This window comes from Sylvia atricapilla, chromosome 27 (genome assembly GCF_009819655.1).
Source record: "Sylvia atricapilla isolate bSylAtr1 chromosome 27, bSylAtr1.pri, whole genome shotgun sequence".
NCBI classification, from domain to species: Eukaryota; Metazoa; Chordata; class Aves; order Passeriformes; family Sylviidae; genus Sylvia; species Sylvia atricapilla.
Window position 1 is genome coordinate 664,615 of NC_089166.1, and position 19,072 is coordinate 683,686.

At 70.9% G+C, this 19,072-nt stretch overlaps 4 protein-coding genes across 4 annotated transcripts; all 4 read left to right on the forward strand.

The window, feature by feature from the left end:
* Positions 1 to 1,084: 1,084 nt before the first annotated feature.
* LOC136372153 (peptide YY-like) lies at positions 1,085 to 1,912 on the forward strand. The gene is made up of 3 exons (XM_066336620.1): positions 1,085 to 1,284; positions 1,420 to 1,485; positions 1,657 to 1,912. Exons 1-3 carry the CDS (start codon positions 1,100 to 1,102, stop codon positions 1,679 to 1,681), a joined length of 276 nt encoding a protein of 91 aa, XP_066192717.1. The 5' UTR covers positions 1,085 to 1,099; the 3' UTR covers positions 1,682 to 1,912.
* Positions 1,913 to 3,644: 1,732 nt separating this feature from the next.
* Positions 3,645 to 4,675, forward strand: LOC136372172 (pancreatic polypeptide-like). The gene is made up of 3 exons (XM_066336652.1): positions 3,645 to 3,817; positions 4,274 to 4,344; positions 4,571 to 4,675. Exons 1-2 carry the CDS (start codon positions 3,645 to 3,647, stop codon positions 4,335 to 4,337), a joined length of 237 nt encoding a protein of 78 aa, XP_066192749.1. The 3' UTR covers positions 4,338 to 4,344; positions 4,571 to 4,675.
* A 2,003-nt stretch (positions 4,676 to 6,678) lies between these two features.
* Positions 6,679 to 12,521, forward strand: MPP2 (MAGUK p55 scaffold protein 2). The gene is made up of 11 exons (XM_066336651.1): positions 6,679 to 6,812; positions 7,439 to 7,597; positions 7,752 to 7,901; positions 8,370 to 8,597; positions 9,605 to 9,736; positions 10,202 to 10,307; positions 10,746 to 10,814; positions 10,907 to 11,068; positions 11,635 to 11,837; positions 11,926 to 12,054; positions 12,256 to 12,521. Exons 1-11 carry the CDS (start codon positions 6,696 to 6,698, stop codon positions 12,430 to 12,432), a joined length of 1,632 nt encoding a protein of 543 aa, XP_066192748.1. The 5' UTR covers positions 6,679 to 6,695; the 3' UTR covers positions 12,433 to 12,521.
* A 1,415-nt stretch (positions 12,522 to 13,936) lies between these two features.
* On the forward strand, positions 13,937 to 18,776 carry LOC136372097 (all-trans-retinol 13,14-reductase-like). The gene is made up of 12 exons (XM_066336561.1): positions 13,937 to 14,114; positions 14,190 to 14,372; positions 14,677 to 14,906; positions 15,379 to 15,574; positions 15,941 to 16,138; positions 16,231 to 16,356; positions 16,889 to 17,027; positions 17,112 to 17,221; positions 17,375 to 17,541; positions 17,736 to 17,898; positions 17,940 to 18,125; positions 18,763 to 18,776. Exons 1-12 carry the CDS (start codon positions 13,937 to 13,939, stop codon positions 18,774 to 18,776), a joined length of 1,890 nt encoding a protein of 629 aa, XP_066192658.1.
* Positions 18,777 to 19,072: the final 296 nt, after the last annotated feature.

The following is a 19,072-nucleotide window of genomic DNA, read 5'->3' on the forward strand; positions in this document are numbered from 1 at the left end:
GCCGTGGGTCTTGTCCCATGTGCCGTGTTTGTGTCCCTGGGTGGGGCTGATGTCCCCGTGTCGCGCTGTCACACCCCGAGGCTGTGTCAGGGCAGGTTTGTGTGCCGTGGCTGCGTGTGACATCCCTGTCCATGTCCTGTGTCCTCGTGTGTGTGGCATCCCTGTCCATGTCCTGTGTCCTCGTGTCACGGCTGTGTGTGACATCCGTGTCCATTCGCACCACGGTTGTGTCACATCCCTGTCCCCGTGCCATGGCTCCCTGTCACACCTGCCACGTGCCATTTCGTGTGTCCTGTCCCACCTGTGTGCCACGGTGACATGTCACCTCTGTGCCCGCGTCCCGTGCCCGTCTGGCATTGCCATGTCCGTGTCCTGTGGCCCCACGCGTGTCCCCGTGTCCGTGTGTCCCCCCCGTGCCCCACACTCTGTCCCCCGCCCCTCCGTGCCCCAGGTTGGGGGGGGGGCTGTGCCGGGGGACAGTGACAAGGTGCTGGCACGTGTCCCCTGGGTCCTGCGTGCCCGTGGGTTTGTCACGCGTGAGGGAGGAGCCACCAGCCCCCCTCGGGCTATAAAAGGCCGGGCGGGTGCAGGAGCCGCCGTGTCCCCGGCACTGTCACCCCACGGCCAGGCCCTACCTGCCACCTCTGCCTCCGCCATCGTGAGTGCGGGGACGGGCGGGGGTCCCGGGGGGTCCCGGGGGGAGGTCGGGACCCCGGGGGGGACAATCACCTTGGGGACCTGGAGGGGAGGTGTCCCTTTGTGTGCACGTGGGTCTCTGGGGTGCTTTGGGGTGGCACGGCTCCCTTGGGGACACTGAGGGGGGGTCTCTGGGAGGGAGATGTCCCCGTGGGATGTGTGGGGGGGGTCCCGGGGGTGAAGATGTCCCTTGAGTGGGGCTGGGGTCCCGGGTGGGGGACAGAACAAACCCTCGTGGAGCTGGGGGTGCTCCGAGGGCGTGACATTCCCACAGGGAGCGGGGTCCTGGGGTTCGGTGGGGGGCCGAGCTGGGTCGGGGGTCCCGAGGGAGATGGGAGCACCCGGGGGCGATGGGGGTGCCCCAGCCGCACCCACGGCAGCCCCCTGCCCCCGTGTCCCGCAGATGGTGACGGTGACGTCCCCGCGGCCGTGGCGCGCGCTGGTGGCCGTGTCCCTCTGTGCCCTGCTGTGCCTGGCGGCCGCGTACCCCCCCAAACCCGAGAGCCCCGGCGACGACGCGTCCCCCGAGGAGATGGCGCGCTACTTCTCGGCCCTCCGCCACTACATCAACCTGGTGACGCGGCAGAGGTCAGCGCCGCGACACGCGTGTCCCCTGTCCCGCCCGTCCCTGTCCCCGTGCGCGCACCCCTGGGCTCACAGGGTCCCCTCCGTGCGCGCCCCCGCGGGGTCCCCGCGGCTCACGCGCGTGCCCGTGTCCCCCAGGTACGGGAAACGCGCCAGCGCCGCGGTGACCGAGCTGCTCCTGGGGGCCGCCGGGGACAGGTCACGGTGAGTGTCCCTGTCGCTGTCGCCATCGCCCCGCGGGCAGGGACAGGCGCTGCGCTGTCACCCACAGCCCGGCCCGGGGGTCCCGGGGGGTTCGGGGTCTCGGGGGGTTCGGGGTCCCGAGGGGTTCAGGGGGTCTCCTTCCCCCTTTTCTCACACCGCCTCTTCCCGCAGGTACGACGACGACTCCTCGTGGTGACCGCCCCGCGCAGTCCCCGTGTCCCCAAACCCTCCCCATCTCTCCAGGTCCCCAGGGGACCCGGGGCCAGCGCGGGACCCCCGCTGGAGGGCCGCGGACCCCCAGAGCCCGGCCCGGGGGCGTCCCGCTATCGGGGGTCCCCACCCCGTCCCCTCCCCAGCGCTGTCGGGGGGGTCCCGCGTGGGCCCTGCACGGCCCCGCAGCGACAATAAAAGAGCACGATCGTGGGCACGGCCGGGTCCGTGTGCGGGACACCGGGGGACCGGGGGGACAGCGGGGGGATGGCGGGGGGACCGCAGGGGGACAGCGGGGGGACAACGGGGGGATGGCGGGGGGAGAGGGACAAGGGACAGGAGGCGCTGGGGTGCAGGGAAGGGGGTCAGGGGGGTGCGGAGGGGTTGGGGGGTGAAGGAGGGGGGTGAGAGGTGGGAATTTTGGAGGAGGGTGAGCGGGGTCTGGGGCACACGGGGGTGCACTAGGTGTGGGGTGACGGGGACACTGCTGGGGGGATCCAGCGCGGATGAATGTCGGGGTGCTGCGGGGGCTGTGATGGGCGCGGGGGTTGGACACTCGTGGGGGTGCTGGGGTGCCCTGTCCCGGCTGTGGGGGACACTGGCAGGGGGTGCTGTCACCATCGGGGCCCCCTCGGGTGAGGGCTGTGCCAGGGCTGGGGTCCCGTGTCCCTCTGTCCCCACACGTGGCCGTGTCCCCCGGTCCCCACGGCCGCAGTGGGGTGTCCCCCCCTTTACCTCCCTCATGCCCCTCAGGATCCCCCTGGTCCCTCTGTCTGTCCCTCCGCTGTCCCCCTGTCCCCTCCCCACCCCTCTGGCCGCTCCTGTCACCCTTGTACCCCACCAGCCCCTGACCGTGCCCCTCTGGTCCCTCCGTCCCCACACCTGTCCCTCCGTGGGGCCGGACACCCGTGTCCGTGTCCTGTCCCCCCCGGGAGCCCCCTGGAGCAGGGTCAAACATTAACCGGAGCCGTGCCGGGGCCAGCTGTCCCTGTCACACCCCCCGGTGGCCCCTGTCCCCCCCTCCCCGCCCGAGTGGGCACCTGGCCACCGGTGCGGCGTGGCAGGTGACATCAGCGGGGACAGGGGGATATAAGGGCGGCCACGGCGGTGACAGCAGAGGCACCGAGGACTCGGCGTGTCAGGCAGTGTCCCCGCGTCCCGCCGTGTCCCCGCGTCCCCCAGTGTCCCCGCGTCCCGGCCCGAGGAAGAAGGTGAGAGGGGCCGGGGAGCTGAGGGCGGTGTGAGCAGACAGGGAGTGTGACAGGTGTGTGACAGGTGTGTGACAGGTGTGTGACAGGTGTGTGACAGACAGGTGTGAGCAGACAGGGAGTGTGACAGGTGTGTGACCGGTGTGTGACAGACAGGTGTGAGCAGAGAGGGAGTGTGACAAACAGGTGTGTGACAGACAGATGTGAGCAGAGAGAGGCAGTGTGCCATACAGGTGTGCAGGGCACAGGGGCCTGACTGTGTGTGTGACACGCGGGTGTCACTGTTGGTGCAAGGCTGAAGGTGTGCAGGGGTGGGACACGGGGTGTGCAGTTGTGCACAGGTGTCTGGTGTGTGCAGGTGTGTGCTGTGTGTACAGGTGTGTACAGATGTGTGCTGTGTGTACAGGTGTGTACAGGTGTGTGCAGGTGTGTTTGTGCTGCGTGTACAGGTGTGTACAGATGTGTGCTGTGTGTACAGGTGTGTACAGGTGTGTACAGGTATGTACAAGTGTGTGCAGGTGTGTGTGCCACGTGCAGGTGTGTACAGGTGTGTACAGGTGTGTACAGGTGTGTGCTGTGTGTGCAGGTGCGTACAGGTGTGCGCAGGTGTGCGAGTGCTGTGTGTACAGGTGCGTACAGCTGTGTACAGGTGTGTACAGGTGTGTACAGGTGTGTACAGGTGTGTGCAGGTGTCCGAGCACACCGCGCCCCGTGTCCCACGCGTGTCCCCGTGTCGCAGCCATGGCCCCGCCGCCGCTGCTGTTGGTGGCCTGCGCGGTGGTGGCGCTGCTGCCGCTGCGGCCCGGCGCGGCCCCGGCGCAGCCCGCGTACCCCGGCGACGACGCGCCCGTGGAGGATCTGCTGCGCTTCTACAACGACCTGCAGCAGTACCTGAACGTGGTCACCCGCCCGCGGTGAGCAGCGCCGTCCTGGCGTGCGCCCTGTCGCGACACGCCCCCTATCGTGACACGCTCCTCATCGCCGTGCTCTCCCTGTCGCGACACGCTGCCCATCGCGATGTGCTCCCCTTCATGAGGCGCTTCCCTTCGTGACACGCTCCCCACCTCAATGAGCTCCCTGTCACGACCTGCTCCCTGTCACACTCCCTATCGGGACACACTTCCTGTCTTGTCCCACTGTCCCCCCGTCCCGTTGTCCCTCTGTCCCCCTGTCCCTCTGTCCCCCTGTCCTCCCTGTCCCCCTGTCCCCCAGACCCCCTGTTCCCCTGTCTCCCTCTCCTCCTGTCCCTCTGTCCCCCAGTCCCCCAGTCCCCCTGTCCCCTGTCCCCCCGTCCCTCTGTCCCCCAGTCCCCCTGTCCTGTTGTCCCCCTGTCCCCTGTCCCCCGTGCCCATCACCTGTCCCCGTTGCAGGTACGGGAAGCGGGCGAGCGGCCGAGCGCTGGCCCAGGAGCCCCTCGGCGCCCCGGGGTGCTGAGCCCCAGGTAAGGGCCCGGGGGGGCGGCAGGAGCCCCCCAGGACTGTCCCCGGCCTCGGTGTCCCCAAAGGGGACAGCCCGGGGGCCTCTGGGGGTGCACGGGGAACTCGGGGTGAGGCCCTGAGGGTGTCAGGGTGGGGGACACGGGACTGGTGGGACGCGGGGGTCTCTGTGGGGAAGGGGACACGGGGCTGGGGGACCCTGCGTGACCGTGACCCCCCGTTTTGTTCCAGGGACGGCGCCAGGGCCGCGCGGGTGAAGAAGCGCAGGAGGTGCCGCCCCCCGCCCCCGCTGCACCCCCGGCCCCCCCCGAGCCGGGCCCGACCCCCGGCAATAAAACCCCCTGCAGCCACCGCGTGTCCTGCCTCTGCCTGCGCGGGGACACGGGGACAGCGGGCTGGGGAATGGGGACACGGGGACGTGTCACAGACTCTGGGGCTGGGGACCGCGGTAGTGCTGGGGACAGAGGTGGTGGCCCTGGGGATGCTGGGGACACTGGGGCTGGGGACACTGGGGACACCGAGTGGCCGTGCTGGGGACACTGGGAGTGCTGTGTCTGGGGACACTGGGGACACCGAGTGGCCGTGCTGGGGACACTGGGGGTGCTGTGTCTGGGGACACTGGGGACGCCGAGTGGCCGTGCTGGGGACACTGGGGGTGCTGTGACTGGGGACACCGAGTGGCCGTGCTGGGGACACTGGAGGTGCTGTGTCTGGGGACACTGGGGACACCGAGTGGCCGTGCTGGGGACACTGGGGGTGCTGGCGCTGTGGACACGCCTACGCGGCCGTCCCTGTCGCTGTCGCTGTCCCCGTCCCGTCGGTGCCAGTCGCGCGTGTCCCGCCGCGATGCCGGCGGCCGCCCCCGCCTCGCTGACGGGTGAGTGTGCGCCGGGCACACCCGGGGCTGGCACACGCGTGTGCAAGGGGGCGGGGGTCGCTCCTGCGGGGGTGGGCGCGGGGCGAGGGGGGCGCCCGAGCACGCGCCTTCCTTCGTGCGCGTGCCCGCGCGTGTGCGGGTGCCCGCGGAGGGTGCGCGTGCGTTGCACGCGGGCGAGGCGCGGCCCCTTTAAATCCGCGCTCCCGCCCCCCTCCCGCCGCCCCCTTAAAGGGGCCGAGCCCCCGCCGGCCCCCTCCCCACGCCGCGGGACGCCGGGGGGCTCCCACCCGCGAGCGGGGCGGGCGTGCAACCGCGAGTGTGCAAGCGCGAGTGTGCAAGGGCGAGTGTGCAAGCGCGGGTGAGCGGGCACGGCGGGGGAGCGCGCGGGGGGATGCGGCGGGGAGCGCGCCCGGGGGTTTGCACGGGAGCGGGAACGCGCGTGGGGAGGCGCGGGGGCGCGCTGGCACGGGGGCGCGCACACGGGAGCGCGCAGCGCTGCGGCGTGAGGGTAGGGAGGGGGGTTCGCGGGTGCGCGCGCGCTCGTGAGCGCGCTCAGGTGGTTCGCACGCGTGGGCGCTGACGTGCGCGGGAGCGCGCGGGAGATGCGCGTGCACGAGCCGTGCCCGCGCGTGTGAGCTCACGCCGCGCTCCCCCCCCAGCCCCCAGCCCCCTCCCCACCGACGGCCGTGCAAAGCGGCCGGAGCGCGCCCCGCGCACACGCGTGTGCAAACGGGGGGCGCGGGTGGGGGCCCCACGCGGGGCCGGGGGGTGCGGGGGGGCGGCGGTACCCGGATCTGGGCCGGGGGGAGTCCGGGCCCGCAGCCATGAGCCGCCCCGGGCCCGGGACCCCGCCGCCGCCCCCGGAGCCCCCAGGTACCGCGGCTGCGAGGGGCCGGGGCCATGCCGGGGGCGATGCCGGGGCGATGCCGGGGATGGGGCGGGGATGAGCCGGGGTATGAGCCGGGGGATGAGCCGGGGGAGGGACATGGGCTCGGGGGGTCCCGGCGGTGCTGTGACCCCCCTGGATGCGGGGGGAGCTGATGGATGCCGCCCCCCGCCCCCCGGCTCCATCGCCATCGTCCCCCGCCATTGCAGCGCAGCCGCGCAGCCGCTGCCGCCCCCGCGGGCCCGGATGCGCCCCCCCGATCGCGCGGCCCCCCCCGACCGGATCCGATCGCCCCCTTCCATTGCCCCCCCTCCCGTGCTCCGGGGGCTTTTCCCTCCCCGGTGACAATCTGGGGGGGGTCTGTCTCCGTGTCCCTCCGGCTGAGCGGGGAGGGGACATTCCCGTGCCCCCGGAGGACCCCGACACTTGTCATGGGGGGGTCGGGGGTGACAGTGATAGCACTGGGGGGGACACGAGCACCCCCGGCTGCACTTCCACCCACCTTGCTGCTCCTCCCCCTCTCTCCGTGTCCCCTCCCCGTGTCGCTGTGTCTGTCCCACCCCCGTGTGTCCCCTCCGTGTCCCCCCCCAGCCATGCAGCAGGTCCTGGACAACCTGATGGGGCTCCCGGGGTCCCCGGGGGTGGCCGACCTTGACCTCATCTTCCTCCGCGGCATCATGGAGAGCCCCATCGTCCGCTCCCTGGCCAAGGTACGGCGGCGCGGGGGGCGCGGGGGGCGCGGGGGGCGCGGGTCCCCCCTCGGCAGCCCCGGGTGACCCCCCGCGTGTCCGTGTGCACGGCTGTGAACGGGCGCGTGTGCGCGGGGACGCTCCGCTGTTGGTGTGTCACCTCCTGGGGGTCCCCCGGGGGTCCCTGATCCCCCCCAGCGCCCCCAGACCCCCAATTCCCCCCGTCCCTGGGGTCCCCAAACCCCCTGAGGTCCCTAACCCCATGTCCCCGAGGGGAGGGCTCCGTGATCCCCTGGGCCCCTCCGAGTGTCCCTAACCCCCCTGAGGTCCCTCACGCCCCCCGTGCCTCCGGGGGTCCCTATTCCCCCCCAGGGGTCCCTATTCCCCCCAGGGGTCCCTATTCCCCCCCGGGGGTCCCTATTCCCCCCAGGGGTCCCTATTCCCCCCCGGGGGTCCCTATTCCCCCCAGGGGTCCCTATTCCCCCCCAGGGGTCCCTATTCCCCCCCGGGGGTCCTCGACACCGCGTCCCACCGCGGGGTCCCTGAGCCCCTCACCCTCTGGGGATCCCAAATCTCCCCGCGGGTCCCCAGACCCCCGTCCCTTGGGGGTGTCCGCCCTTATGCGGGGGTCCCCGCGCTGTCGCCAGGCGCACGAGCGGCTGGAGGAGCGGAAGCTGGAGGCGGTGCGCGGGGACAACCTGGCGCTGGTGCAGGAGATCCTGCGGGACATCGGGCGCCTGGCGCGGCCCGACGTGCAGGCGGCGGCGGCCGAGCTGGCCCGGATCCTGCGGGAGCCGCACTTCCAGGTGCGTGTCACACCTGGGTCACCCTCCGCCCCGTGCCCAGAGGGGCGACACGCGTGTGCCAGGCGTGTGCCAGGCGTGTGCCAGGCGCGTGCCAGGCGTGTGCCAGGCGTGCGGGGCGCAGGGGTGACCCCCATCCCCACCCCGCGTGTCCCAGTCGCTGCTGGAGACCCACGACTCGGTGGCCGCCAAGAGTTACGAGCCTCCCCCGAGCAGCCCGGGCCCGGAGGCGTCGCTGGGGTCGCAGCCGGTGCCCCCCGACGCCGTGCGCATGGTGGGCATCCGCAAGGCGGCCGGGGAGAACCTGGTGAGCACACCCGGGGCGCTGGGGGGCTGCGGGGGGCCGGGGGAGTGATGGGGGGACCTTTCGGGGCGCTGGGAGGTTTTGGGGTGCTGGAGAATGTTGGGGTGTTGAGGGAGGGGGGCATTGGCAGCATTGGGGGGCATCGTGGGGTGATGGAGCTTTTTTGGGATGACTTTGGGGTGCGGGGTGGCTCTTTAGGGTGACAGGGAGCGTTTTGGGGTGCAGGGTGGTTTTTAGGGTGACTGGGAGCGTTTTGGGGTGCCAGGTGGCTCTTTAGGGTGACAGGGAGCGTTTTGGGGTGCAGGGTGGCTTTTAGGGTGACAGGGAGCGTTTTGGGGTGCGGGGTGGTTTTTAGGGTGACAGGGAGCGTTTTGGGGTGCAGCGGGGTGTCTGTGGGGTGCCGGGCGGGTGACGCCGGTGTCGCTGCGGAGTGTCCCCGGCGGCGGGGGCTGAGCGGGGCTGTCCCCTCAGGGGGTGACGTTCCGGGTGGAGCGGGGGGAGCTGGTGATCGCCCGCATCCTGCACGGGGGGATGGTGGCGCAGCAGGGGCTGCTGCACGTCGGGGACGTGATCCGCGAGGTGAACGGGCGCGAGGTGGGCAGCGACCCGCGGGCGCTGCAGGACAGCCTGCGCCACGCCAGCGGCAGCGTCGTGCTCAAGATCCTGCCCAGCTACCAGGAGCCACACCCGCCCCGCCAGGTACCGCCCTGTGTCCCAGCCTGTGTCCCAACCTGTGTCCCAACCTGTGTCCTGCCCTGCGTCCCTCCCTGTGTCCCAGCCTGCATCTCGCCCTGTGTCCCAGCCTGTGTCCCAACCTGCGTCCCGGTGTGCATCTCACCTTGCATCCAATCCTGCATCCAATCCTGCATCCCTCCTGTACCGCAGCCCCCATCCCGCCTGAATCCAGCCCTGCATCCCATATTGCATCCAATCCTGTTTCCCACCCCACATCCCATCCCGCATCCCAACCTTCATCCCGCACTCACCCCCGCCCACATCTCCCCCTGCCCCGTGTCCCCATCCCCGTGCTGTCCCCTGAGCCCCACGAGCCGCTGTCCCCCTGGCCGTGCCGTGTGTCCCTCGGCTGGTTGGTGTCCCCCCCCCAGAGTGTCCCCTCTCAGCCGGTCCCCGCCCTGTCCCTGTCCCTGTCCCTGTCCCTGTCCCTGTCCCTGTCCCTGTCCCTGTCCCTGTCCCTGTCCCTGTCCCTGTCCCTGTCCCCACACGGGAGCGGCTGGCAAAGGGCGCCCTGTGCCCTCCCCACCCCGTGCCAGCCTCCCCCGTCCCCGAGGGGACAAAGCAGCGCTGTCCCCGCGTGGGCTGTCCCCGCGCGGGCTGTCGCTGTGCCCTCCAGGGCTGTCGCTGGCCCCTCGCTGCCGCCAGCGCGGTGTCCCGTGCGCCACCCGCGCCGTGTGTCCCCGCACGTCCCCATGTGCGCCATCGCGGGCGCGGCGCTGGCGGCGCTGGGGACCCTGGTGTGCCTGTCGGTGGCGCTGGGGCTGTGCCTGGGGGTGGCCGTGCTGGTGGCCTGGGGCACGGCGGCGGTGGCCGCAGCTCTCTGCGTGTGCGCGGGGACCCTGCGGGGCTGGCTGCGCCGGGCGCGGGGGGCACGGCCCGGCCCGGGGGGCTCCGAGCGGGACACCGGGTGACACTGGGCCACCGGGCGGTGCCACCCCCCCCGCTGATCCCCCTCCTGGGGCTGTCCCCAGGTGTTTGTCAAGTGTCACTTCGACTACGACCCGGCCACCGACAGCCTCATCCCCTGCAAGGAGGCCGGGCTCAAGTTCATGGCCGGGGACCTGCTGCAGATCGTCAACCAGGATGACCCCAACTGGTGGCAGGTCAGGGGGGCTCGGGAGGGGTCGGGGGGTTTGGGGCTCCTCGGCTCCGTCCTGGGCCGTGCCGGGCCAGGGGCTGTTGGGGTTGGGAGGTTCCGGGGGAGATCGAGGGGTCCCGGTGGGTTTGGGGTGCGCCCGGGGGAATTCCTGTGGAGTGGGGTGTCCCTGGGGCTCGGGGGGGGTGTCCCTGGGGCTCGGGGGGGTGTCCCTGGAGCTGGGGGGGCGCTACTTGGGAACTGGGGGATCCCTGGAGCGGGGGAGGGTCCCCGGGAATTAGGGGATTTCCCGGAGCTCGGGATGCGTGTCCCTATCGGGATTTGGGGGGTTCCTGAAAACTGGGAGAGTCCCTGGAACCAAAGAGGTCCCTTGTGGAATTTGGGGTGTCCCCGGAGCTGGGGGTGTCCCCCGTGGGGTCGGAGAGGTCTCTGTGGGGCTGCGGGGTCCCCAGGCGTGGCTCTGTGTCCCCAGGCGTGCCACGTGGAGGGCGGCAGCGCGGGGCTGGTGCCCAGCCAGCTGCTGGAGGAGAAGCGCAAAGCCTTCGTCAAACGCGACGGGGAGGTGGCGCCCACGTCGGGTACGGGGACATCGCGGGGACATCGCGGGGACATCGCGGGGACAGCGGGCTTGGCGGGGCGGGGGATGGGAGGGGGAGCACGGCGGGTCCCCTGCGCCCTGGGACAATGTCGCCGTGGCCCCAGGATCCTGTCTCCACTCCCACAGGGAGTCCCCAGTTCTCAGGGTGATGTCCCCATGGCGCTGTCCCGGCTCCGGTGCCGGGGTGCTGTCCCCGTCCCTGTCCCTGTCCCCATCCCCTCCCATCCCTGTCCCCGTCCCTGTCCCCGTCCCTGTCCCCGTCCCTGTCCCTGTCCCTGTCCCTGTCCCTGTCCCTGTCCCTGTCCCTGTCCCGTCCCCATCCCCATCCCCTCCCATCCCTGTCCCTGTCCCCGTCCCTGTCCCTGTCCCCTCCCTGTCCCCATCCCTGTCCCCAGCTCAGCTCCCCTCGCCCTCGCAGGGGCCCTGTGCGGCAGCCTCAGCGGGAAGAGGAAGAAGAGGATGATGTACCTGACGACGAAGAACGCCGGTGAGTGTCCCCGGGGAGGCGCTGGTGGCACCCGCGGGGACACGGTGCCCCGGGGTCCCCGCGGACCGGTGCCAGCCCTGTCCCCCGCCCAGAGTTCGACCGGCACGAGCTGCTGATCTACGAGGAGGTGGCGCGGATGCCGCCGTTCCGCCGGAAAACGCTGGTGCTGATCGGGGCTCAGGGCGTGGGGCGCCGCAGCCTCAAGAACAAGCTGATCATGTCCGACCAGGCCCGCTACGGCACCACCATCCCCTGTGAGCGGCGCTGTCCCCGGCCCTGTCCCCGGCCCTGTCCCTGTCCCTGTCCCTGTCCCTGTCCCTGTCCCCGGCCCTGTCCCCGCCGCCGTCACCCCTGTCCCCTGAGCCATCACCCCTGTGCTCCATCATCATCTCTGTCCCCTGTGCTCATCTCTGTCCCCCGTCAGTGCCCCTGTCCTCACCTCATCCCTGCCCCCCTGCAGCCATCCCTGCCATTGTCCCTGTCCCCTGCCAGCGTCCCTGTCCCTTGCCAGTGTCCCTATCCCCTGCCAGCATCCCTGTCCCCTGCCAGCCTCTCCGTCCCCCGTGACCATCCCTGTCCCCTGCCAGTGTCCCTGTCCCCTGCCATTGTGCCTGTCCCCTGCCAGCCTCTCTGTCCCTTGCCACTGTCCCTGTTCCCCTGTGACTATCCCTGTCCCCTGCCAGCCTCTCTGTCCCCGCCCCGCTGGCATCCCTGTCCCCTGTGACGGTCCGGGGCTGGGACTCGGGGACGGGCAGGGGTCACTCCTGTCCCCCCCGTCCCCCCCGTCCCCCCTGTCCCCCCTGTCCCCCGTGTGGCGCAGACACGTCGCGGAAGCCGAAGGAGAGCGAGCGGGACGGGCAGGGCTATCGCTTCGTGTCGCGGGCCGAGATGGAGGCCGACATCAAGGCGGGCCGCTACCTGGAGCACGGCGAGTACGAGGGGAACCTCTACGGCACCAGGATCGACTCCATCCGCGCCGTGGTGGAGACGGGCAAGATGTGCATCCTGGACGTCAACCCGCAGGTGGGGGACACGCCCCGGGGGACAGGGGACAGCCCCGGAGCCCCCCAGGCCGGCGGGGGGCTGAGCGCTGTGTCCTCCCCCTCCTCAGGCCGTGAAGGTGCTGAGAACGGCGGAGTTCGTGCCCTACGTGGTGTTCATCGAGGCGCCGGGGCCCGAGAGGCTGCGGGCCATGAACCGGGCGGCGCTGGAGAGCGGCGTGGCCACCAAACAGCTCACGGTGGGGAGCCGGGGGGCTGAGGCAGGGTTGGGGGGCAGGAGGGGGGGACACAGCTCAGGATGGGTGTTCCTCACCATCCCTGGGGGTGGAGGGGAAACTGAGGCAGGTTTTGGGGGCAGGAGGAGGACATAAAGCTGGCAGTGGGTGTTCCCTGCCATCCCTGGGGGTGGAGGGGAAACTGAGGCAGGTTTTGGGGCGCAGGAGGCCGACGCCCAGCGCACGGTGGAGGAGAGCAGCCGCATCCAGCGCGGCTACGGGCACTACTTCGACCTGAGCCTGACCAACGACGACCTGGAGCGCACCTTCGGGCGCCTGCGGGAGGCCATGGAGCACCTGCGCCTGCAGCCCCAGTGGGTCCCCGTCACCTGGGTCTATTAGGGACCCCCGAACCCTCCTCTGAACGCCCCCAACCCACCCGGGAGGGCTGGGGGGGCCCGAGGGGGGTCGTGTGTCACCCAGCGGTGTGATGAGCTCAGCCCCGCGGGGGTCGGGGGTCCCTGCAGAGCCCCCCCGGCCAAACCCGGCCCCTCGGTGCCCCCAGATGTGGGGAGGGGCGGGAGCAGCCGGGGGGTGCCATGGGGGGTCCCCACCCCGCTGAGTCACTGCCAGAACCTGGGGGCGCCCCCCAGTCCCAGGCGGGACCCCCAGGATTGGGGAGGGGGTGCGGGGTTTGGGGGGGGTCACACCCAGAGGCCGCCGTGGCCCCGGGTGTCCCCTCCCTGTCACCCAGGCCACACCCCCCCGGGGACCCCCTTCTCGCCTTCCCGGGGTGGGGGTCCCTCCGTGTCCCTTGTGTCCCCTGTCACCCCTCCCCGGGCAGCAATAACCCCCTCCGCGGGCCCTGTAATTAACCCTTAATTAGCCCTTAACTGACCTTGTAATTAACCCAGCGCGGGGCTGTGGCTGGGGACTCTCTGGGGAGGGTCCGGGATGGGCCGTGGGGTGTCCCCAAGGGACACGGGGGGTGCAGGGTGTCCCCCCGTGTCCCTCCTGCCCTGGGCCCACCGCCGCGTGTCCCCTCCGCCCCCGGCGCCATTTCCTCCTTTTTGGTACTTTGCTGTGAATTTTATTAAAGGAGAGAAAAATGCGTTTGTCCCTTGTGCTGACCGCGAGGGCGGGCTGGTGTCACCTGTGTCACCTGTGTCACCTGTGTCACCTGTGTCCCATGTGTCCCCTGTGTCCCCTGTGTCCCACCTGCTGCTGACGGGGTTTTATCTGCAAATCGCCCTTTCTCACCAGTTTGGGGCTGGGAGGGGCTGGGGGGGTGCGGGTGAGTGTGTCACACGCGTGTCACCTTGCACACGCACAGGGGACCTTCCGAGAGGGGTCACGGGGGGGGCTGTGAGTGTGCAAGGGGTGTGTGGGTGTGCAAGGGAGGTGTGGGTGTGCAAGGGGCCTTTGGCTCCCTCACACGAGCGTGAGTGTGCCCGTGTCTGTGTGTGCAGTGCTCGGCACAGTGGTGACACACGCGTCCCCACCCCGTGCACACGGACTGCCACAGCTGTGGGATGTCACAGAGTGCCACGGGGTGCTGTGGGGTGCCACGGCTGTGGGGTGACGTTATAGGATGTCACAGGTGCCATGAGGTACCATGGCCTTGGGGTGACGTTATAGGATGTCACAGGGTGCCACGGGGTGCTGTAGGGTGCCATGGACTTGGGGTGACATGGGGTGCTGTAGGGTGACATAGGGTGACACAGGGTGCTTTGTCCCTGCAGTGCCCAGCAGCTCTGTGTCTTTAAGCAGGGCTGTCCCTAAAGCCGCTCCTCTGGCCCGTCCCTAATCCCCGTGTCCCTAAGCTGCCGGGGCTATAAGGGCTGGCGCTGTCCCCGCCGGCCTGTGCCGTGCCCGTGTCCCCACGGAGCCACACGCGGGGACAGCCATGTGGCCCACGCTGCTGCTGCTGCTGCTGCTGCCGGTGGCGCTGGCCCTGCTGGCCCTGGCCCGGGTCACCCATCGCCTGCTGGCCCCGTCCGGGAACCCCTTCTCAGGGCCACCCCCGGAGCCACCGCGGCCACTGGTGACCGACCAGCGCGCCCGCGACAGGGTGCTGAAGCGGGGTGAGTGTCCGTGTGTCCATCCGCGTGTGCGCTCCGTGTCCCCTGGCGGTCCCTGTCACACGTCTGCGCGCTCAGGGTTCAGCCCCCAGCGCGTGCCGGACCGCCTGGACGCCGTGGTCATCGGCAGCGGCGTGGGTGGCCTGGCGGTGGCCGCCACCCTGGCCAAGGCCGGCCGCAGGGTGCTGGTGCTGGAGCAGCACGACCAGGCCGGGGGCTGCTGCCACACCTTCCAGCAGCACGGGGTCGAGTTCGACGTGGGTAAGGTCCCCGCGACCCCCGGGTGGCCCTGTCACCTCCCTGTCACCTCCCTGTCACCTCCCTGTCACCCCCTGTCACCCCCCTGCCCCTGTGGTCCCTCTGTGACCTGCTTCCAGCCCCGGGGTGTGCAGTGCCCATGTCCCTGCCATGCCCCTGTTACGTCCCTGCCATGTCCCTGCCATATCCCTGTCACTCCACGATCCCACCCCTGCCCCTCAGTGTGACACCGGACAGAGCCAAACCCTGCCGCCACCACGTGTCCCTGCTGTCCCCGGTGTCCCCCCACCGTGTCCCCACGCCGCAGGCATCCACTACGTGGGGCAGCTGCACGAGGGGAGCCTCCTGCGGGTGGCCCTGGACCAGGTGACAGACGGGCAGCTGTGCTGGCAGCGCCTGCCCGACCCCTACGACGAGGTGACCCTGGGGACCCAGCGCTACTGGCTGCGCTCCGGCAAGGTGGCCTTTGTCACCGCGCTGGAGGAGCAGTTCCCCGAGGAGAAGGAGGCCATCAGGGAGTTCATGAAGCTCTCCAAGGTGTGGCCCTGGGGTCACCTCCCCACGGGGGTGGCGTGTCCCCAAGGAGGGGTCAGCCTGGGGTGCGGGGTGGGGATGGTGGCACTGCTGGGGATGTGGCTGATGTGGGGACGTGGGGACACAGGTGACAGTCATGGTGGGGACACGGGTGATGGGTGTGGTGGGGAATGGTGGGGACAAAAGCACAGAGGGGACACAGAGGGGACACAGAGGGGACACAGAGGGGACACAGGTGATGGGCATGGTAGGGCCAAGCCCTGGGGACAATGAGGACATGGACGCTGAGGGGACAGGTGCTGAGCCACGGGTGGCCCTGGACTCACGGCAGTGACACTCCTGAGGACGCGCTGGTGGCCGGGCAGGGCAGCGCTGCGGTGGCACGCGCTGATGTCACACAGGTGGCCTCCGGCCCTGCTCAGGCCGTCCCCAGGCCGCTGCGGGCGGTGACGGTGACACCGCGGGTGTCCCGCAGGTGGCCTCGCGGCACGCGGCGCTGCTGGCGCTGCTGAAGCTGTCCCCCGGGTGGCTTGTCACCGCCCTGCTCCGCTCGGGGCTGCTGCCCCGCCTGTCGCCCGTGTTCCGCATGGCCACCACCAGCCACAGCCAGGCCGCCGCCCGCCTCACGGCCAACCGCGACCTGCGCGCCCTGCTCGGATACCTCTTCTACGGTCAGCGCCGCCGCGACAGGCAGCGGCTGTCGCGACAGGGAGGGCGCCGGCTGGAGGAGGAGGGCGGTACCGCGGTGGTGGAGGCTGTGTCACGACATGCGGTGGCACCGTCACGATACCGGCTGGGATGGGGGCGGCTGTATCGCGGTGGGAAGCGCCGTGTCGTGACACGGCAGGGCCGCGTCACGCTGCGGGGAGGGCAGTGTCGCGACAGCAGAAGGACGTGCGGTGACAGGGAACCGTGGTGGCGGGCGAGGGCTTCGTCGCCACGAGGCAGGGCGGTATCGCGATGAGGAGCGCCCACGTCGCGACACGGGCCGGCTTCCCCGCCCTGCCAGCCGTGCCGGTGTCCCGCTGTCGCCGCAGGCACGGCGCCGAGGGACTCGAGCTTCCTGGTGAGCGCGCTGATGGTTCACCACTACCAGCGCGGCGCCTGGTACCCGCGGGGCGGGAGCAGCGAGGTCGCCTTCCACGCCGTGCCCGTCATCGAGCGCGCCGGAGGAGCCGTGCTCGTGCGCGCCCCCGTCACGCGCGTGCTCGTCAGCGCCGCCGGCACCGCGCTGGGTGAGCTCCGGGACCCGCCGGGAGGGATGGGGACGCGGTGACGGCGCCCCGAGAGTGTCCCCTGAGTCCCCCCGCCCGGTGTCCCCACCCAGGGGTGGCGGTGCGGGCGGGGCCCGGAGAGGAGGAGCTGGAGATCCGCGCCCCGCTGGTCATCTCCGACGCCGGGCTCTTCAACACCTTCGGCAAGCTGCTGCCGCCACACGTCCGCAGCCACCCGGGTAAGGGGGCAGCCGTGTCCCCGTGTCCCCAGCGACCTCGGTGTCCCCAGCATCTCTGGTGTCCCCAGCATCCCTTGGTGTCCCCAGCATCTCTGGTGTCCGTGGCACCCCTGGTGTCCCCGGCATCTCTGGTGTCCCCAGCATCCCTTGGTGTCCCCAGCATCCCCACATCCTCATCCTTCCTGATACCCCGTGTCCCCTGCACACACAGGCCGAGGTGTCACCCTCGTGTCCCCTGCACACACAGGCCCAGGTGTCCCCCCGCTGTCCCCTGCCCAAGCAGGCCCACGTGTCACCCGGTGTCCCCTGCACACACACACACCCTCAGGTGTCCCCCGCTGTCCCCTGCCCAGGCAGGCCCAGGTGTCACCGCCCGTGCCCCCTGCACACACACACCCCCTCAGGTGTCACCCCGTGTCCCCTGACCACAGACGCTCAGGTCACCCCGGTGTCCCCTGCACACACACACACGCTCAGGTGTCCCCGCTGTCCCCTGCCCACAGACGCTCAGGTGTCCCCGCTGTCCCCGCAGGTGTCCTGTCCCGCCTGGCCATGGTGCGGCCGGGCATGGGCTCCTTCCTGGTGTTCGTGGGGCTCCGGGGCAGCGCGGCCGAGCTGGAGCTGCCCCCCACCAACTTCTGGATCTACCCCCACAACGACCTGGATTCCATGTGAGGGGTCCCGGCACCCCGGGGCGGGGCACGGCGGGCGGGCTGGGGACACGGAGGGGACACGGCAGCCCTGCTGTCCCGCAGGATGACACGGTACGCCGCCCTGAGCCGCGACGACGTCCCCGACAACCTGGCCATGATGTTCATCACCTTCCCCGCCGCCAAGGACCCCACGTACGAGCAGCGGCACCCAGGTGAGACCCTCGGGTCCCCTCCGCTGGCGCAGAGGCTCCGCAACCCCTCGGGCGCGGGGCTGGCACCGCCACTGTCACCGCACGGGGCTGTCACCGCACGGGGCTGTCCCCGGCTGTCCCCCATGAGTGTCCCCGGCTGTCGCCGCCCCTCAGGCAGGTCCTGCATGACCATCCTGACCATGGCGCGGTACGAGTGGTTCGAGGAGTGGGCCGGGAGCCGCCCGCGCCACCGCGGGCCCGACTACCAGCGCTACAAGATGGACATCGCGGGCCGGCTGCTGGACAGGGCGCTGCTCCGCTTCCCGCACCTGCGCGACAAGGTGCCCCGGGGACAGGCTGGGGGGTCCCACAAGGGTCGGGGTGACCCGGGGACGTGTCCCCTGTGTCCCCCGTGTCCCCTGTGTCCCCTGTGTCCCCTGTGTCCCCCGTGTCCCCCGTGTCCCCGGTGTCCCCCGTGTCCCCCGTGTCCCCCGTGTCCCCCGTGTCCCCTGACGCAGCCTGAGCCCCCGCGCAGGTGGAGTTCGTGGAGGCGGCGACCCCTCTGAGCAACCAGCATTACCTGGGCGCGGCGCGGGGGGAGATGTACGGCACCGAGCACGACCTGCGCCGCTTCAGCCCCGCCGCCGTGGCCGCGCTGAGGCCCGACACGCCCGTCAGGAACCTCTACCTGACAGGTGAGCGCCGGGCGTGGCGGTGACATCCCGCGCGGTGGTGGCTCCGTCCCGGCCCGGGGGTGGCACGGTGGCTGTCCCCTGTCCCCAGGGCAGGACGTGTTCTCGTGCGGGCTGGCGGGGGCCGTGCACGGCGGGCTGCTCTGCGCCTCGGCCGTCCTGGGCCGCCTGCTCTACCTGGACCTGCTGCTCCTCAAGAGGAAAATCAAACGGCGGCAGGGCCGGCACACGGCGTGAGGGGACAGCGGGGCCGGGGTCACCTGTCCTCGGGGTCACCTGCCCCTGGGGACACCTGTCCTCGGGGTCACCTGTCCTCATGGACACCTGTCCTCATGGACACTTGCCCCTGGGGACATTTGTTCTTGGGGACACCTGTCCTCATGGACACCTGTCCTAGGGGTCACCTACTCCTGAGGACACCTGTCCTCATGGACACCTGTCCCTGGGGCTGTCCCCAGGCTGGGAGTGGCTCCCAGCCCAATAAACCCCGATGTCCCACTGGTCTGAGGCATCCTTGGGGAGGGGATGGAGGTGGGGGTGGCACAGGGGTGGGACGGGAACGCGGACAGGGAACGGAGAGCGGGTTGGGGTGACGGTGGGGATGGGGACAGGGAGCCCCCACACCTGGGGGTGAATGTGGGGTGCAGATCCCCCCTTAAACCCTCCCCCCTTCTCCCTCTGTACCCCCTGAGCTTCCCCGGCCCCCCTAAACCAGCAGAGCCCGGGATTCTTTACATTTTAAAATACAATAAATAGGGGGGTTCTCCATGGGGTGACCTGGGGAAATTGGGGGGGACACAAGGCGCTGGGACGCCTGGGTGGTCCTGAAGGGTCCATGTCCCTCTGAGTTGTCACCAGCTGTCCTTGCAGGGGGTCACCTCTAGATCCGGGTGCTGAAGGGGGTTGTGGGGTTGTGGCCACATTCGGGGCACGGCCCCTGCGGCGGGGGGTACAGGAAGGGCTTCGCTGTCACCTGAGGGCAAGGGGGACGTCAGCGGGGGGGGGGACACGTGTCACCTCAGGGGGATCCCCAGCCGAGGAGGGTGTCCCCCTTAGTGTGCAGGGCAGCCCAGCGCCCCCCACCCCACCTCCCATCACCCCCGACCCCCACCCAGACCCCACTGCGGGCTCAGCCCGGCGCCCCCCGGACCCACCTCGCTGTAGGGCGGCGGCTCCAGCC

Excerpts from the sequence above, each read along its gene's own strand:
- LOC136372153 (XM_066336620.1), top strand. The coding sequence starts at position 1,100 with ATGGTGACGGTGACGTCCCCGCGGCCGTGGCGCGCGCTGGTGGCCGTG. Across the intron at positions 1,285-1,419 it reads AACCTGGTGACGCGGCAGAG|GTACGGGAAACGCGCCAGCG; the intron begins GTCAGCGCCGCG and ends CGTGTCCCCCAG. Across the intron at positions 1,486-1,656 it reads GCCGCCGGGGACAGGTCACG|GTACGACGACGACTCCTCGT; the intron begins GTGAGTGTCCCT and ends CTCTTCCCGCAG.
- LOC136372172 (XM_066336652.1), top strand. The coding sequence starts at position 3,645 with ATGGCCCCGCCGCCGCTGCTGTTGGTGGCCTGCGCGGTGGTGGCGCTG. Across the intron at positions 3,818-4,273 it reads AACGTGGTCACCCGCCCGCG|GTACGGGAAGCGGGCGAGCG; the intron begins GTGAGCAGCGCC and ends TCCCCGTTGCAG.
- MPP2 (XM_066336651.1), top strand. The coding sequence starts at position 6,696 with ATGCAGCAGGTCCTGGACAACCTGATGGGGCTCCCGGGGTCCCCGGGG. Across the intron at positions 8,598-9,604 it reads AGCCACACCCGCCCCGCCAG|GTGTTTGTCAAGTGTCACTT; the intron begins GTACCGCCCTGT and ends GGCTGTCCCCAG. Across the intron at positions 10,308-10,745 it reads GGAGGTGGCGCCCACGTCGG|GGGCCCTGTGCGGCAGCCTC; the intron begins GTACGGGGACAT and ends TCGCCCTCGCAG.
- LOC136372097 (XM_066336561.1), top strand. The coding sequence starts at position 13,937 with ATGTGGCCCACGCTGCTGCTGCTGCTGCTGCTGCCGGTGGCGCTGGCC. Across the intron at positions 14,373-14,676 it reads CGGGGTCGAGTTCGACGTGG|GCATCCACTACGTGGGGCAG; the intron begins GTAAGGTCCCCG and ends CCCACGCCGCAG. Across the intron at positions 16,357-16,888 it reads ACACGTCCGCAGCCACCCGG|GTGTCCTGTCCCGCCTGGCC; the intron begins GTAAGGGGGCAG and ends CTGTCCCCGCAG.